Source organism: Leishmania martiniquensis, chromosome 30 (genome assembly GCF_017916325.1).
Source record: "Leishmania martiniquensis isolate LSCM1 chromosome 30, whole genome shotgun sequence".
NCBI classification, from domain to species: domain Eukaryota; phylum Euglenozoa; class Kinetoplastea; order Trypanosomatida; family Trypanosomatidae; genus Leishmania; species Leishmania martiniquensis.
The window spans coordinates 447,075-464,169 of record NC_090165.1 but is presented as its reverse complement, the minus strand read 5'-3'; the positions used below and the strand labels follow the sequence as shown (position 1 = coordinate 464,169).

At 62.1% G+C, this 17,095-nt stretch overlaps 5 protein-coding genes across 5 annotated transcripts; all 5 read right to left on the bottom strand.

Annotated features, from left to right (window-relative positions):
- Positions 1-662: 662 nt before the first annotated feature.
- On the bottom strand, positions 663-2,120 carry LSCM1_03760 (uncharacterized protein; the record flags this gene model as incomplete). The annotated part of the gene is made up of 1 exon (XM_067321293.1): positions 663-2,120. The coding sequence occupies one exon, from the start codon at positions 2,118-2,120 to the stop codon at positions 663-665; it is 1,458 nt and encodes a 485-aa protein (XP_067176661.1).
- Positions 2,121-2,982: 862 nt separating this feature from the next.
- Positions 2,983-5,151, bottom strand: LSCM1_03759 (uncharacterized protein; the record flags this gene model as incomplete). Its single annotated transcript, XM_067321292.1, has 1 exon — positions 2,983-5,151. One exon carries the CDS (start codon positions 5,149-5,151, stop codon positions 2,983-2,985), a length of 2,169 nt encoding a protein of 722 aa, XP_067176660.1.
- A 706-nt stretch (positions 5,152-5,857) lies between these two features.
- On the bottom strand, positions 5,858-6,784 carry LSCM1_03758 (uncharacterized protein; the record flags this gene model as incomplete). The annotated part of the gene is made up of 1 exon (XM_067321291.1): positions 5,858-6,784. One exon carries the CDS (start codon positions 6,782-6,784, stop codon positions 5,858-5,860), a length of 927 nt encoding a protein of 308 aa, XP_067176659.1.
- An 819-nt stretch (positions 6,785-7,603) lies between these two features.
- Positions 7,604-9,172, bottom strand: LSCM1_03757 (uncharacterized protein; the record flags this gene model as incomplete). Its single annotated transcript, XM_067321290.1, has 1 exon — positions 7,604-9,172. One exon carries the CDS (start codon positions 9,170-9,172, stop codon positions 7,604-7,606), a length of 1,569 nt encoding a protein of 522 aa, XP_067176658.1.
- A 932-nt stretch (positions 9,173-10,104) lies between these two features.
- LSCM1_03756 (uncharacterized protein) lies at positions 10,105-16,572 on the bottom strand (the record flags this gene model as incomplete). Its single annotated transcript, XM_067321289.1, has 1 exon — positions 10,105-16,572. One exon carries the CDS (start codon positions 16,570-16,572, stop codon positions 10,105-10,107), a length of 6,468 nt encoding a protein of 2,155 aa, XP_067176657.1.
- Positions 16,573-17,095: the final 523 nt, after the last annotated feature.

The following is a 17,095-nucleotide window of genomic DNA, read 5'->3' as shown; positions in this document are numbered from 1 at the left end:
TCCGTCTAGGCGAGGGCTGTTGGCGGCGCCTTGCAGCAACACTACTTCTTTGTTTCTTTTTTCTGGTGTCTTGACGTTTTCACCTCGACGAGTATGAAGCGCGCACGTGCGCCACTTCAGGCAGCAGCCGGTATTCACCGCACAATGCAGATACAAAGAAGAAACGTGAAAGACAGCGGAAGAAGAAGCACCGCGGCACCGGCACCGGCAGTATCCATTCGCTGCTTGCTCTCACCGCTGGCGCCGTCTTATATTTTGTTACTCGTTAGATCACCTGAGCGGCACAAAGGCAGGGGACGAAAAAAAGGGGGGGCGAGAAGAGGCCCCATGATTCCCAGAAATCAGTGAAGGCGCGAGACGAGGGCGGCGGCTGGTGGCAGGCGATTCCGAGATCCCCTCCCCCCCACACATACACTCCCTTCGCGTTGGGTGGGGGAGGGGGGAGGGGCAATTAGGGTAAAGGGGAAAGGAGGAGGAGGGAGAGAGGAGTGCGGCGGGAGCAACCGCGCCCATCCCCCCCCTTTCACAGACAACAGCGCACAGACCTCATCGCAAAAGGTGCGCCGCCCTGAGTAGCCATGAGATGGCGCGCATAGAGCTGAGCCTCTCTCCACCCGTCCCTCTCTATTCACTTCACGCGGCAGCACACACACCTCGGCGCTCTAATCGAAGAAGCCGCCTCCAGTCGAGCTCTTGAGCTGGCGCTGAATCTTTTGCTTCTGCCGACCCTTTTGCACGTTGCGGTGCAGGTGACGGTTGAAGTCACTGTTGTCCTTGCGCCGAATGCTCTTGCGGATCTGTTGCTTCACGTGGTCTTCGTTGATTTCGCCATCCGGCAAAAAGTTCGCGTTGTGGTTAGCGTTGCGGGCGTTGAACGCGCCCTGGCGCCGCTCGCGTGCAGCGTCGATGGCCTCTCCGAGTAGTCTTCCCTCACTTGCGTCGTCGTCGTCGACGTCCTCCTTCAGCTTCTCGTCCTCTTCGATGCCTCTTGCGCCGCCGGAGATGCCCGTGAACTTGTCCGTGCCGCCTTCGACATCCGCAACGCGGATGTCCGAGCTGCGCGACGCGCCATCATCACCATCATCCTCGTTCGCGCCGCTGTCGCGCTCCTGCGGCCCTGCCTCGTCACTACTCTCACCTCGCTGGAAGCCTTCCTGCATGAGTCGCTCCAGATCCTCCTCCTGCTTCCGCGTGAAGTACCCACTCGCGTACACCTGCTTATCCAACTCGCCCTTGCGTACCACGTCCTTCTCCAAAGACGGGAACCACGTCACGTCCACCCTGAAGCGGCGGTGGAAGAAGTTGGCGAGGTTCTGCACATCGCGCTCAAATAGCTCTGCCGCGTTGGGGTGATTGATGGAGATCATCTGCGGGAAGTCAATCATGATGACGCGCTGGTCATCTGTGATCATTAGGTTAAACTCGTTGAAGTCGCCGTGAATGAGCCCCGACTCGGCTAGCTTCACCATCAGTTCCAGGGCACGACGGTACACCTTGCTGGCGTCTCCGAGCTCCGTGATATTGTTTAGCAGGGTGCCTGGAACCAGCTCCATGAGCAGCGCGTGGCGGTTCTGGTCAATCGGCTTTGGAACTGGGAACCCCTCGTCATACAGCATCTTCATGAAAGAGTACTCCTTCTGTGAAGCCAGCCGCGACAGGTAGAACCAACTCTCACCGTGGCGGGTGCGGCCCTTTCCCTTGTAGTCGCGGTTGCGCGTCACGCTGCGAAAGGAGCAGCGGCCCAAGCGCTGCAGCTTTAGAACGCAGTCGTGTCCGGCCTCATCCTGAACCAAAATAATATCGGACTCCTTGCCACACCCGATACGGTGCCCTACCCCGGTGCAGGTGCCGCGCTTGCTAAGCGTGCGCAGGGCCAGGTAGTCATACGCGCCGTACTTCATGGCGTAGCCGTCGTACATGGTGTTCTCATGGTGAATCATCTTGTGCTTCAGGAGGTTGTTGAGCCGCTTGCGGCACCCGCCGTGGGGTAGCTGGGCGATGCGTTCGATGAGCGCGGTGGGGGCAACGTCGTGGTTTCGCATGGCCATCTCGAGCGCTGTGAGAACGCGGAAGTCCTCGTCCTCCAGAAAGCGGAGTAGAGTCACGTCCAACTTCACCATCGCTAGGCAGGGTGGTGTAGTGATGAAAAAAAAAGCTTGGGCGTATGCGCTGCGGTACACAGCCAAGTGCTTTCCTATTGCGGTATGCGTCTACGTTTCCGGCGCTAACCTCCTTGATGCAGCATGACCAGTTAGTACGCGTGTGGGTCCGTTGATGTCGAGGAGTGATGCGCAGAGGGGGGAAAGAAAGAGAGAGGGGAGTGAGAGGCCGTCCATAAATGTGGACTGTTGCGCGTGAGCCGTCATCCGACACTGCAGAGCCCGCGGCGTGTTCCCACATATCGACGGGCACGGTGGCGAAGTGAGCACACCAGCAGCCACCCATGGATAAATCCGCGCCGGCAGCCCTCAGAATCGCTGGCACGTGGGACCCTTTTTTCTCAGCGAAAGGAATATGGGAGGTGACTCCGTTGCCACAGAAGGAGCCGATCGAAGCTGCGCGTCACTAGCGGGAAGGGACGCGGCAGCGGCTCCCCTTTTTTCCTTCGCTGCTCGTTTCACAGGTGTCAGAAGCGTAGGGAGGCGAGAATAGCGGGCGCGACAGCGGACCACGAAAGGGACGGCTTAGCGCATGGGGGAGGCGAGAGGTTCTCTCGACGCGCACGGGAGCACACGGAAACGGAGACGAAGAGACACTTCGATGCATTCGTGTGCTCGGTGTGGCCGGAGAAGCGAGGAGAGATGCCCCCCTTCCCGTATCTCTGCGGTAGCCCGGGGTGGGGGAAGGGGGGAAAGGCGGCTAGGCCTACGCTCACGCTACGCGCAGGTCGAAGTGGTACAAGAGCACTGGCCAACATGGTACACAACGCAGCATGCTGCTGCACGAGTGCAGCACGAGTCGAGATCGACTCATCTGCCCCCCCTACTCCGTGGTGGTGGACAGACGCTTCAAGGAGGCCTCATACAGGTTCTGTAGCACATAGCCCTCTGAGAGCACGTCCTGCATGTCGCGCAGCGACAGCTTCTCCGTCGGTGGCGCTTGCAAGAACTTCATTGCACTTATGTAGTCCTCACCAAACGCCATCAGCTGCGAGCCCCAGCGCAAAAGCAGCGCCGCGCACACGTACACATGTGTGACGCTCCACCGCCGCTCCTCATCGGAGAGGTACGCGTCGAGCAGCCGCAGCGACTGCGTCTCAGTCAGCTCACGCATTAGCAAGCAGTTCATCCACCGAAAGGAAAACTGCTCAAAGGAAAGCTGCAGCGCGCCCACCAAGCGGTGGTAAAGCGGCGGGTCTGCGGCCTGCACGACTGCCGCGAGGTGCCGCATCATGGTTGTGATGCCGGCGTGGCTGCTCGTATAGTTGTCTTGCATAGTATTGAGCAAATAGGACGTCATCCAGTAGACATCCGCCTCCACCTCGTTGATCCACTGTGCGGCCGGCACTTCCGAGATGGACCACAACTCGTCGAAGATGTCCTCGGTGTAGGCGTGCAGCTCAGTGATGGAGCGAGTCGGGCAGAAGCGGTGACTCAGCACCACACCCATGAAGGGGACGACAAGATCGTTCATACCCTGCACGTAGCCGCAGGCCGGGTGGCGTAGAGACCAGATGAACAAGATACGCTCGATAGAGCCCTGCACACGTGGGTGGCGCAGGTAGCAGTGTCCACCCGACATTCGAGGGATGTCCTTGCGGATCTGCTTCAGCGTCTGCAACTCCTTCGAGCCTAGCATCGTGCTCGCGCTAAGCTGATGCCCTATCGCCGCGCCACCGTTGCCGCCGACCGCAGATGACGCCGCCGCCGGCACGGCAGTTGTGAACCTCTGCGCCGGCAACGACGTGCTTGGCGACGGGGAGAACTGGAGATGGAGAGGCGGACTCGTACCAACGGCGTCAATGGACCCCACCGAAGCGGAGGTGCAGAGCGGGGAGACAACCGGGGCTTGCAGCAGAGCCATCGACGAGCTTGCCGTCAAGACTTCTGCCGAGTGCACCTGCGACAGCCTCGACAGCGGCTGCGCACCCTCCCCATTGGCGCTTTGCCGCAATGGCGAGAAGACATCTTCGAGGGAGACGGAGGCGGGATGCAGCCCAGGCGAGTGATGTGGAAGTGACGGAAGCGGAGAGGCGATGGCCTCCCTGGCCAGTGTGGCTGTGCTGGCGCTACTCGTCAACGATGCAGCGCGCAAGAGGCTCCTCGGCGCACCGAGAGGTGCTGCCACCAGCTCCGTCAGAGACGCTTGCCGTGGTGCGCCGACAGATTGCTCGAGTGACTTGAGGGTGGACCGGTGCACTGCCGTGTCAACGCCGCTGTCCACCATTGCACAGACAGCGTCCCAGTCGACAATGCCGTAGGTGCTGTGAATGTACGCGGCGTACTCCAGGCGGCGCCTTGACGCGGTCGGCTGGCGATTTGCCGCCTGCGCCGTCCAGCATCCCGTGAGAAACATCCACGCCTCGTACCGGAAGGCGACCGGGCAGCCTTGCCAGCTCAGCGCTCGCAGGTGCGCCATATCCACTGAGTCTGCACACAGCGCCTGTTGGAAGCGCCTTGCATGCTCGCTACTCACGGCAGATGTAGTGGCAGCGGAGGGCGTGGAGAGAGTCATGGCCTTCGCCCCCAACGCCATCTGCCCAAGGGAGCTCATCGCTGCGGTGGGGCAGGGAGGAGTGGGCAAGGTCAATTCATTGAGGTGTAAAGCGCCGCTCGAGCTTTGCGAGGAGGACGCCGCGTAAGCCGACGACTGCCCCGAGCCAATACTGATGGGCAACCTGATGCTCTTAAGGGAGGGCCTTTTTGCTCCGGAGAGGCTAAAGTCGTCGCCAGCCGCGGTACTCTTGACAGGCGCAACGTCGCCATCCCCGTCACCGTCTTTGGGATGAAAGATGGCGCTCCCCGATCGAAGAGCTGGACTGTCTTGACTGCACCGGTACGGCCGAGTCACGGCCTTGTACTGTGTGCTACTTGTAGCTCCACCGCTACCGGGCGATGGCGCGATACCACCATCCGGGGCTGACCCAGAGCTCGTGGAGGCTCTGCCGGCGGCTGGGTTGCCCAAGATGCGCCCTAGAAAAGCGCTGTACATGGCACTGGCAGCTGATTCGGCAATAGCGTGCGCGTGATTTTATGCGGTTGTGCCTGTCTGTAAGCGTGTGCGTGCGGTCACAGCTGCAAGGGAGAGCAGAGGATCCGCCGCGCCCCTCCGCCGGCAGGGGTGGGCTCAGCGTCGCTGCGCTCAATCCCTTTGTAAGGATGAAGGAGAGGAGAGCGTGTGGTCGTGGCAGCCAAGACGGCCCAAATGAGCACCAAAGTATGCAATATGGAGCTGCTTGCGGGAAGTGATGGCGGCAGCAAAGAATCCATGAGAGAGGGGCGAAGAGAGCAGTCAAAGAATGTTAGGCCTGTTCGGGGGGAGGGTGGGGGGGCGCCACCCACGAAGCGAGAGCACTGGGGATGGGAAGCGGGACAAAACAAGAACGTGAAGGCCGAAAAGGTGCGGCCCTCGCTCCTCCCATGCGCAGACACCACTAGAGGCAACCTACTGACCGCATGCGCATCAATCCTGTCAAGTGCAGCCATGCATGAGGGTGCTTGCAACAGCTCCATCCCCCGGTACGCGCGCACACACAGAGACACACACACGCTCCCACCTCTTTCGTTGTATTCAGTTTTCATTCCCCTTTCGTGCACATCGGTGCCCGCGCATCCCCGCGCACGCTACGTTTCCAGCAACGGTTTTTTTATCATGTATCAGTCAAACACACGCTCGCGCTTGCTACCTTTTACGAGGCTTATCGGTGGCGCCCCTTGCGCATGAGTGCCTGCGCGCGCAAGTCGTCCAACATCTGCATGCGATTCTTGGGGCGGATCGGCATTGTCGGTGCTTGGCGCGAAGCGCACTGAAGTTGCGCATCGGATGGGCCGCTCCGTGATGATCGCTCGGCGGCAGCGTCGGCGCCGCTCGGATCACCCTTACTTCCTGAAGAGCACGGCAGGACTGACGCACCATTTCGGGAAGCGCCGGGTGCCGGTGGTGGAAAAGGTGTGCGCGCATGGGGAGACGCTAAACGGTGCCCTTCAGAGTTGCCCTCGACGTCGTTCTCCGCCTCCGGCTCCCTATCGGCTGCGCTATTCGTGTGCAACGGAGCAGAGCCGCAATGCCGGTGATGGCCGAGAGAGAGGAGCTCCTTCCTCACACCCTCCACCCGGCGCCGTTTCACCGTCTCGCTAGTAGCGCGCGGTATGACCCGCTGCAGCGCCGCTCGGTCGCGCGCATGGAGACCGAAGAGGTGCTCCTGAGAGAGTTCACCCCTCGCGGATACCGCACCGGATGCCGCTGAGGTGTCATCGTACCCGGCAAGCGCGCCCCGGCCGTAGATGAGCTCCGCCTGCTCTTGCTGCGCTCGCTTCTCCCTTCCAGACAACCGGCTGGCCCCTACACCTGCCCGGCACCACGGTCGGCCACCCGAACCACCGTCGATCTCGTCTCTGTCCACCTGCAGACCGGTAAGCGACGACATTACACCGTCTTTGTCTGCGACGACAGCGCTTACGCGGCCGCCGCGCGCCAAGTCCTCGTGCACTCGCTTTTCGGCAAGCTCGGCATAACTGGAGGTGATGTTGAATGGGCAACGCAGATAGCCGCCCTTGTGCGATCGCACCGGGTTCTGGTGCGGATTGCGGCGCTCCTGCTGCGGCGCTACAAAGCTCTTGGACATGGTTGAGTGAGTCGACGGGGGAAGCGTCTCCCACAAAGAGGAAGAGGGAGGAAGGGAAGAGATGGAGCTACCCGATAAAGCAGTCAAAGAAGCAGATGACGGCCTCTGATGTGTTTCGATGTCGGTCTCCGCTTCCTCTGGTGGTCACATCAACGCACCGCGCCTAGCACGCCTCTTTTTCGGCAAAGGACAAGTGACGCGTCCCCCCCACTCAGTCGCGCTGCCTACTTGGCGGATCGGTATGGCGAACGAGCGCATGAGTGAAAGCGTGCGAAGTGGGGGAGAGAGGGAAAGAAGGAGGAGGAAGTTGACAGGGAGAAGTGCGGAGTCGCGAAAAAAGGCAGCACAGTTGCAGATGAGCACGGGGATGGGGTGGATGGGAGGAGGGAGAAGAAGGTAGCCCTTGCCAGCGTCCCATGTCCCGTGGAGCCTCGCTGGCCCCCAACACCAGAGCGTACGAGCACCACGTCGACGAGCACTCCCATGCACAGGCGCATGCGCCATTGTACGAAGCAGAGGAGAGCCCATGACGAGTAGGCGAGCCATAACACGCACGAGCAGAGCTCGCCAGCTCTGTCTGCGCCATCGCCGTTGCGCAACGTGCCGGTGTCTCCTCCTTGTACTCCTTGCTGTTTTACCTCTCCGTGAACCCTGCCCAGTCTTACCAGAGCAGGGGGAAGGGGAGACCCGTGCCGAAGGTGGCTGCTTGGGCAGCCGTCACACGCACCGACACGAGCACATGCACGCTTGTAGTCGCAAGACAAACAGCGTGGCGCGGATGGGGGAGTGTGTGTGGGCGGTAGTGAGGAATGGTCACTCTCAAAAAACTTCCCGCTCCTTAAGTGCGATAATTTCATCGGCAACGCGCTCCAGTGAGATGGGCTGCCCCTGAGAGGCTCTCCACACAGCGTGAGCACCGCGCACAGTCCGGTCCAGAAGCACCACGGCATCGGCCCAGCCCTCCAAGCCCCCGAAAATGTTCGTCGAGTAGACGACAGTCACCCCACGCTGCACGCTCTCTTCGTAGAGGAACTGCAGGAGGCTGTGGCGCTGATCGACGTCCAGGTCGGCGGTCGCCTCATCAAGCAGTACGATAGGCTTGTCATCCAGCAAGTGTAAGAGCAGCTGCACACGCTTCTGCTCTCCCGTGCTGATGCGCCGCACATCCCAGTCCATGTCCACGTTGAGCAACGCGCGCAAGTGCTCGGCACGGGCGGTTTGGAGCTGCAGCATTTCGCGCACATGCATCTCTCCGCCAGGCGCGGCGGCCCACCAATCACCGCCGTAGCTGACAAGACCGTTAAGCAGCATGCCATCGTAGCACCGCTTACCCAGTACAGAGAGGGACCCGTCGCGGTTGTCGAAGTACAGCCTCCCGCCCAGCATGTTGAGCAAGGTGGACTTGCCGGAGCCGTTACTGCCGCACAGCAGCACCCGCTCACCACGGTTCACCTGAAATGTCAGGTGCACAAACACATCCTTGTAGCTTAGGCGTGTGCAGTCGATGACCACTTCGTCGGGCCCACCGTCTCTTTTCCCTTTCGGCCAGTACGTCGCCGGCGCGTCGGATATCGCTGAGTATGGGGGGGCAAGTGCGGTTGTCGTTGCCCACGCGGACGATCCAGGTGACAGGGAGACGAACTTCCCATACGACGGTGGGGCGGCGGCGTCGACGCCGCGAGCGCAGCGGTCGCGCTTCCTCATGAACTGGAACGCATACTCTTCCAAGGGCACGGCGATGTCTGCCACCCTCTTGAAGGCAACCACACGGCCCTCCTCCATGAGCAGCAGGTGCGTAGCCCAGTCCTGGCTTCGGTCGAGAATATGCGTCGCATAAAAGCAGCACCCGTCTCTCGCCTCGCATTCTTGTCGTACCAGCTTCAGCACCGTGCGTCGCTCGGCGACGTCGATGTCGGTGCTACACTCGTCGAGAAGGTACACGGTGGCTGGGTTCAGCATCCCATGCAGGATCTGCACCCTTCTCTTCTCTCCCGAGCTCATCTTTTCCACGAAGCGGGAGAGGCGTAGATGCAGCGCGTCTGCGACCATTGTTTTACGCTCCGGCACTGGCGCCGGCGAGGCTACGCGATCGACCGTGTTACCGAACACCGCCTCTGGGGGCCATGGCGCACCGATCATGGATATGTGCTGGATCATGCTCGTGTCCTCAAACGGGTCGCGTCCGAGCACACGCACGCTCCCTGATTTTGCTTTTCGTCGACCTGCCAGAAGAGATAGCAGTGTTGACTTGCCGCTTCCGTTGTGCCCAATCACGAGAACACGATCCCCGCGATGGGTCGTGAGGCTCACCTGCCTCAACGAGGCCGTAGGCGCACCAGGGTACTGGAAGGAGACACCCCTCACCTCCACGATGATCTCCCGCGACATGTGTGAGCTTGGGAGAGGAGGGTTACGTCCGCAAGCGGTGGGTGCGCCGCCGTATAGCCTTAGAGCCGAAATAGATGCGCTCGTGCCGGAGACGGAGAGAGACACGCACGCACAGCGGCGTTTGGCGGAAATGCCGAGACGAGAGGTTCCACAGAGAGGAAGACAGCGCGCGAAAGAGGGGCAGACATGATGTCGGCGAGAAGATTGGGAAGCGATCGAGCAAGCAGAAGGAGTCGCTCTGAGCGTACGGCACAGAGGCAGCGACAGGGAGTGCGTCGCGGAGAAGACAACACGGCGAAGGCGAGCCGCTCATCAGCCAATCACCGCCTCCCTTTCTCTGGTGCTCTCGAAGATGTTTGCACGCACGCGCGCGGGCCTACATGCGAGCGAGCCGTTCAGGCCACCTCCGCTGAGGCCACCGCCTCCCCCCTCCCTGCTCCACCTTCTGCCCATACAGCTGAAGCAGCTTTCTACCCACATGCCTTACAAATTTCGTGGAGGCATCGCGGCCTTGATATTTTCTTCTATGCAAAGTGTGTAGCCGCCCCTCTCATGTGCTTTTTTCCCACCCACTTGGTAGAGCTTTCCCCCTCACCAGAGAGAGTAGGTGGCACGCGCATGGGCACGGTTGCAGAGATGGAGGTGGGACACAACACGAGAGGCGAGTTACGCGATACCAGTGACGAGCGCCGACTGATGGGCGCTGGTCTGCCCACCCAAAAGGCGCGGAGAAGCACATCACACACACAGATGTGAAGAGATGACGAGCGAGAGGCAAACGGCTACAGCGAACAACGCGGATTAGGAAGAAACAACTCAGGTTTCTGTGCCGCTGTGAAGAGAGACAGCTGTGCGGGAAGTGGGCGCTGCATCCGCCACTGCCGAAGCGCACGCACGGGCCGATTGCCTGAATGTGTGCACGTGGGTGAGGCTCACGGAGATGCCTCCACAATCATGTCAGGAGTAATACGGAACATTTTAGAGCCGCCAAAGACGCTGTTTGGCTGTGGCGTGTGCACGACAATGTCGATCCTGCCTTCCACCTCCCGCATCAGCTCCACCTGCCCGATCAGCGGGGCCTCGAGAATGATCTCCTCACTGGTGTCACTGGCGCCGTCGCAGACTGCGGAGTCGTTGCTCTCAGCGTTTCGATGCGCTGGCTCGCCAGTGGCGTGGGCCGCAAGCTCTGACGCGTTCATCAAAGCAAACGGCCCGACAACCCTGCGGTCTTCGCCGTTGCGCACGTGGGCGTGAGGGCCGCCACCGCAGGCAGGCGCGAGTGACCGGCGCTGTGAAGGACGCTGAGAACGTGAAAGCGAGTTGCGTAGGTAAAAAGAAATGTGGCTGTTGGGGCGAAGCACCACGTCGTTCGCACCCAACTGCAACGGCAGCTCGGCAAGAAGGCGCGTGGGCCGTGGGGAGCTGCCCAGCGCCATCCTTTGTTGCTGAGACTGCCGTGCTGGGCGAGCCCTCAGAGCGGGAGAAGTGCCGTCGCCGCCGGTTACTGTCGCCGGCGGCGACCGCTCCATCTCCACCAAGCTGAGGGTTGGGGGCACTGATGCAGGCTCGTTCCCACTGAACACCGCTACCCGTATCGCCTTCTCAGGCTCGGCAGCAGCCACGCCAGTTCGTTGCTTGGGCGTGCGCTGACTGCTTGCCCTCTGCGCACTAGCAAATCTCGTTGACGGTCTTGGCGCATCATCAGTTGGGGTCATGCGCATCGTCTCGGCCGCATGCAGAGTCCATTCGTGTCGCTGTCGCTCGTTGACGCCGCCGTCGCTGCCATCTCGTGCCGCTCTCTCAGATGTCAGCGACGGAGCGAGTGTTCCTCGGCTACGGCGGCCATGGAAGTTTAGCGGGGAAATGCCGTCCGTCATGGTCCTCGCCGCGCCGTGGGAGAGGTCCGCGGTGGGCGGCATAGATACGCTGCCGAGCACCGGCTGCTGCCGCAAAGGAGAGTGGCGCGTGCCGTCGCTCATGCCCGGCGTCGGCACCTCACCCTCCTCCTCCAACAAGTAGACGTGCGGCCGTGCGGCCGGGGTGATGAGGTACACCGGTGTGTCGTAGAGCAGCGAGGTACCCGCGACGGTGGCCCAGCGTCGGGCAAGGTAGACAGTGGTCTGGTGCACCACCTCCCCAGACCGGGGGTCAATGTGCATGAACATGTACTTGGGCTCGTACAGCTGCAGCGTCACGCGGCATTGGCAGTGAGGTTGTGCGAGGGCGAACGATGAAGCGGCACCGTCCACCCAGAGATGCTGGTGTAGCAGCGATGTCGGCGGCGTCTCCACTTGCAGGTCCACCACTCGGCCCAGTGCTATCGTCGTCGTCGGCAGTGCAAGAGGGGGAGAGTGGAGGAGCGACGGACCATGCGGGGGCGGCGAAGGGGGCCGTGGAGGCGGAGCGGGGGCGGGAGGTGCAGACATAGTGAAGTAGTAGTCCTCCCCAAGGGCGATGACAGGATGCGAAGTGCACAGAGGAGGCTCAGTAGGAGCTGCTACTTCCGACGCAGCCACCGCAGTCGCTCCGGTGGTGCCGATCGGTCTCGGAATGATGTCTTCCTCTGCCTCTGTGTGGATCCTCTCCTTAGCTGTGTCGCCGGACTCCCCGACACTGGCCCACTTCACCGCCTCACGCGGAGGTGACAACGCGCAGGGGCCGTCACTGACGCGCATCATCACAGCCTGCTCCTCGCTGGTGGATCCCCTCATCGTCCCAACAGTGCGACCGACGTGCTCACTCGCATCGCCATCGCTCGCGCTCAGCGGAATCGCAGATGATGCCACACCATCAGCACCTCCCTTGCAGCACTCTGCCCGTTGGGGAACCGACTTAGGGTGCACTGCGAGGCCGTCGTGGCGGTCGCGGTACTCCTTCCCATGCCCGGCAATCGGCACTGCGGCTCTCTTGCTGCTCTGCGCGCCTTCTACACTGCCGCCCCTCTTCTGCTCCACAGCTGCTGGCTGCAGTGGCGGGGACGACGGAGAAGGTTGCACACGATCGGGCCCGGATACCGTGTCGGAGCGCCTCACATGGCACTCCTTCAGAGGTCTCCCAGGGGGTACCGCCGCCCGCACGGAGGCCAGCGTCTGCGGTGAAGGCAGCCCTGGCTCCGTTGCCATAGTCGAGCTGCAGCAACGGTGGTAGTGCTGCTCAATGCCGTCGGCCAACCACGCCACACTCAGCGCTGGAACGCTGCCCAGGCGATCCAGGTCCACTGGCACGGCCGCATCGTCGGGTACGTAAACCAAGTCCGGCGTCCGCTCCGCACGCCGCTGCTTCAGTAGCGGGGATCGCGGAGAGGACTCGAATTGGCAACGCGAATGTACGCTGCCGAGGCTGCGGCCAGCCAGCGCACTCGCAGCAGCAGGAGCAGTTGATAGCCGACTAGCGCCCCGTGAGAAGGTCTGGCATGCGACGTGAGAGGGTGGCGATGGCACCGGTTCAGCCGTAACCGTAGCGCCGGCGGCGTTGAGCCACATCTCCATTCGATCGTCTCTCACGACGAAGGCGACATCTTTGGCGCTCAACCAACGATCCTTGACGGCAAGCGGGACAAAGCGCAGTGGCAGCGACAGCTTCTTGGTCGCTGGTGCCCGGGCACTGGTTGCCTTCCATCCGTGCCCTTTCCCATCGTCCGCAAGTGGGAAACGCTCGATTTGGTCCGCTGGCGTGGGCAACTTTACCCGCGCCATGCCGGGGACGACGCCCCAAATCCAGGAGGCGTGAATCGCCGAGACCCCTAGCGCATGCGCCAAGCAAACATCTGGTAGCACATCATGCGGCTGATCAAGCTTCTCACCCACTTCAGCGCCGCCGCTCACCATAGATTCTGCAGAAGAGACGAGGAAGATGAAGTGCGTCGGCAACGAGCGCCGCACCTCTGAAGCGGCGGCCATGGACGATGCAGCGCTTCGGCGAGTCAGCGGTACGCGCCCCACCGTCTTCCGTCTTCCGCCGCCTCCGCCAACCGCGCTCGCTGTCCCTGTCCCGTGAGCCGGCGGCGAGCTGGCACTGTGGAGCTGCTCCGCCGACAGCAAGGGCGGAGCACAGGTGAAGGGGATTGCGGTCATCTCGTCGCTGTCTCCAATCTGGGCAGCCATGTGGTCCGCCTGCGCCAAAGAGTCCACCACGACCGCCCCAACGCTGGCCAAGAAGTGTAAGATGCGTTGCAGTTCGGTGCTTCGCTGCAACTCTGTTGCCGGGCCCCCTTGGTGGCGAAACAATGAAGAAGAGGAGAGAGGCACTGCGGGCGGAGGGGCCTCGCCCTGCAGAAGAGCGCGGCGTACCGTTTGTGGAAGAAAAATACAAAGAGACGAGGGGTTTACCTCGCCCGGCGGGACAGGAGAGCGCGACGGCGAGTGGAAGCCGGCGGCGCAAGCGGAGCGCCGGGCGCCGTTTCCACGATTCAAAGAAGCTTCATCGTCCGTGTCCACAGCATCTGCCTCACATGCAGTCGCTCCACACGTGTGGTCAACGCGAAGTGCACGCGCGTCCACATCCCTCCCCGTCATCTCACTGGCTCCGCTTCTGCCCCTTTCCATTTGCGTGCCTGCAGATGTCGTCCTCGGCAGCAACGCTTCTCTGCATGCGGGGAAGGACCGAATATGCGGGGGCTCCTGCTCGTGTCGACTGTCCTCTGCATCCTCCTCCTCCATCAGCGCCGCGAGCTGGGTCGCGGTCAGCACGTCACTCTTGGCCTCAGTCGTAGCAGTCCCATCTGCTGGAGCGGTACGCGCCTTGTGCGCATAGTCCCAGGAGACGGGACCCGCCCTCTTTGAATCTGTGACACCAGGCAAGAGCCGCACCTCACGAAGTCGCACGTGAAGCTGTGACCCGTCTTCTTCCCACTCAATCTGCACAAAGCCGTTTCGTGGGGCCTTGCGGATCACTGCAGGAAACCACTCCCGTCCCCAGCGACCCTCGACCCGTGTGCCCACTCGCAAAACCTGCACATCCACGTCAGCGCCTGTAATGGCGGAGGCTTCAGCCGCCGCAGACTGCCCTGCCGAGCGGGGCGGAGAGCGCGACAAGGATTCGGGCGCGGCAGGGCAGCCACCACCTTTGCTGGCACCCCCGCGGTTCGAGCATGGCGGCGAACGCTGCAAACGCGCACGGCCGCCGCCGCTGTCGTTCTTGGCTCTCGCAGGAGATCGTCGCTTCAGCTGCGGAGGTGTGCTCAGGAATGGGTCGATGGGCGTCCCCTGCTGCTGTACGACGGCGACGGACGATACAGGGGAGGCAGGAATATCCCCGCTTTCGGAGTGCAACTTTGGGAGGCAGTCGCCTGTAGCCACAGCGTCGGCGTCCGAAAAGTACGCCTGAGCGGTGCTCGAGCTCTCCTTCCAGAGTCCGTCGTCAAGCGTAGACGGTAGAGAGCAAGACGGAGGAGACGGGGAAAGGGATAGTCGCGGCGGCGCGGGCTGTGCGGCGGCAACTGAGGCAGCAGCGCCACGCACGGGGGATGAAGAGGGCACGCTCATGCGGCGTCCAAGACTGCGCGCCTCGCCGCCGGGGGCGAAAGTGCACGGCGTTGCGGAAGGCGGAGTCGGCGAGGCCCTCCTTGATAAGCCTGAGCCTCTCAAAGACGAGACCTTTGTGTGAGCTTCAGAAGCCGCAGCTGTTCTGTTTTCGGCGCGGACCTCCGCTGTCGCCTCAAAATTGTGGGTTACTTGCTGCGGACTGGCCGTGACCCGCTTCGCCAGGGGAGAGATGAGCTCTTCACCGAGCAAGGCTTCCTCTGCCGCTGTCGTCCCGGGTGCGTCGTCACACGGCCGAGCAGCTGCTGCCGCGATTGCCATAACTGAGTACGGTACATGATGATCAGTAGACAAAGAGAGCAGTGGTGTGCGCTCAAAGCCGTTGCCGTTTGCGAGACTGCCAGCAGTAGTGTCGGCGCCGCCCCGGCTCTCGTCGGAGAGGAGCGAAAGGTTTCGCACCGCGAGCGTTTCAGTCAAGTTCGCCGTGGCCCCCGCTGAGTTGCTGGCACAACCCTCCAGCAAAGGAGCGACGTCGATGGCGCCCGGGTCTACCCAAGTCGGCTTCAGAGACGGTGCCGTGCACGAGATGCTCGCTCGTCGCCCGCTCTCTTCGTCCTCTTCGTCGCCGCCGAGCACGGCTCTATCGCCGCTGATGGCCATGGCGTCGGTGCGTCTCTTGTCGACCGGCTCATCCCGAAGCTCCTTGCCACTCTCTGTGATAGCGCAGCCTGCTTGTGGGGAGTGAACCGCGCTGCCAGGGCTCGTATACAAAGAGCGCCGCAGCCCTCGCGAGCGAGCAGAGGTCATCGAGCAGCTTTCCGGTAGCTCACCGAGCACGTGGGTCTCCACTGGGGCACGCGCAGGCTGCCATGGGCCATCACTGGAAGCGCTGGGGCGGTCAAGCGGCCACGGCTGCCCTTCTCTATCTGCTGTCTCCTCGTCTTCATCCTCGACAAACAGCACTTTGCTGTCTGCAGTCGATGTGGCGGTGTCGTGCAGAGGCCGCTTCTGCGGCGCCGCTGTGCTGCTGAGTATCACGGGAGAGACAAGGATCTCTTCAGCCGCGGACGTCGCGCTTGTCGACAGTGTAGTAGTCAGCGTCCCAGGAAGGCAGTGGCCCTGCCGCTCATTGGCATGAGGCGCAGTGCTGACAACTGCACTCGCCTGAAGCGAGTGGGCACCGGCGTCCCTCACCACACCACCCCCACCCGCGTCGCCGCCCTTCAGTGTTTTGCGTTCAGTCACCATCGGTGAAGGAGAAAGGGAGAGAGCGGGGGACGGCGAGAGCGACGATGGGGGCAGCTGCTCGACTTTCGCTGGCACCTCGCTGAGGCGCTGCCCCGCCTCTATGCGTTGCGCTTCATCACGGCCGTTTCGTAAAGCGTCTATGCCTCTACCGGCGTCCGCCTCGGCGTTGTGACTGCCATCTAGAACCCCCTCCGCTACTTCAGCAGGTGCCTCGAAGGAGGTACTTGCTGTGGATCGAGGTCGCTTGCGTGCCGTCAGAGTGCGACAGCCGCCGGCCCTTCGACCTGAGGCGGTACCGTTCGTTAATACGCTTTCGCCTCGGTCGCCGCCACTGACACGAGTGGGAAGTCCAGCGCGCCCTTGGCCATGATGGGCGTGAGCTGTGTCATCTACCTCCTCAGTCGCGGCACTTTCATGCATCATCACTAGAGCAGCTGCGACAGAACTTGATGTCCCGGCCTTGGCGGTGGCAGCGACGTCGAGAGCCGCTCCGCTGGTGCGAGGGGCGATTCCATTTGAGCTGCTGCCCCAGGGGGGGTAGAGGCGAGAAACAATGTGATGGGGACGGCGCGACAATCCGACCGCCAGCGACGGAGTCTTCCTGTCGCCGGGGAGGCGCTGCGCCTCCTTGTTCCGGTTGCGCGCCGGGTCCGGGCCCCTCTTGGGAGGCATATGCGAAAGTGGCGAAATCGGGGGAGTGCACGAAATGGACCGTCTGCGAGCGGAATGCGCCTCTGAGGTCGATGGGAAGACGCAACGGCATGCGCACTTCTCCGTTTGTGAGCTGTGCGTGCGGGTGCTCCTTGAGGCGCCGCTTGTGCGCCTTCCTGGGCTCTAGAGTTTTCGTCTTTTTTTTGGTTGGTGCGCAGTGACGGTGACAGTGGCCGCTCATAGCGATTGCCGTGAGGAGTGCCTTGTTTGAGTTCCCCTTTTTTTGCCGGCACGGTGGCCTGTTTTCGCCTTCGTCTCTTGGAGGATCTGTGCAGCGGCACTTGCGCCCGTGTAACCCGGTAGGCCGCAGCACACGGCACAGCCTGCGTAAGCAATCGCCCACCGCACTTGCCCCGTGTTCGATCGTGTCGGTGGACAGGATGGAGAGCTCTGCAACGCTTCTCTCGCTCGCCTCTCTCTTTGGTGTCTCGCTGGCCTCTCGCCGACTTGGCGTACAGTGAGGAACTGACGGTGCGCGGGAGAT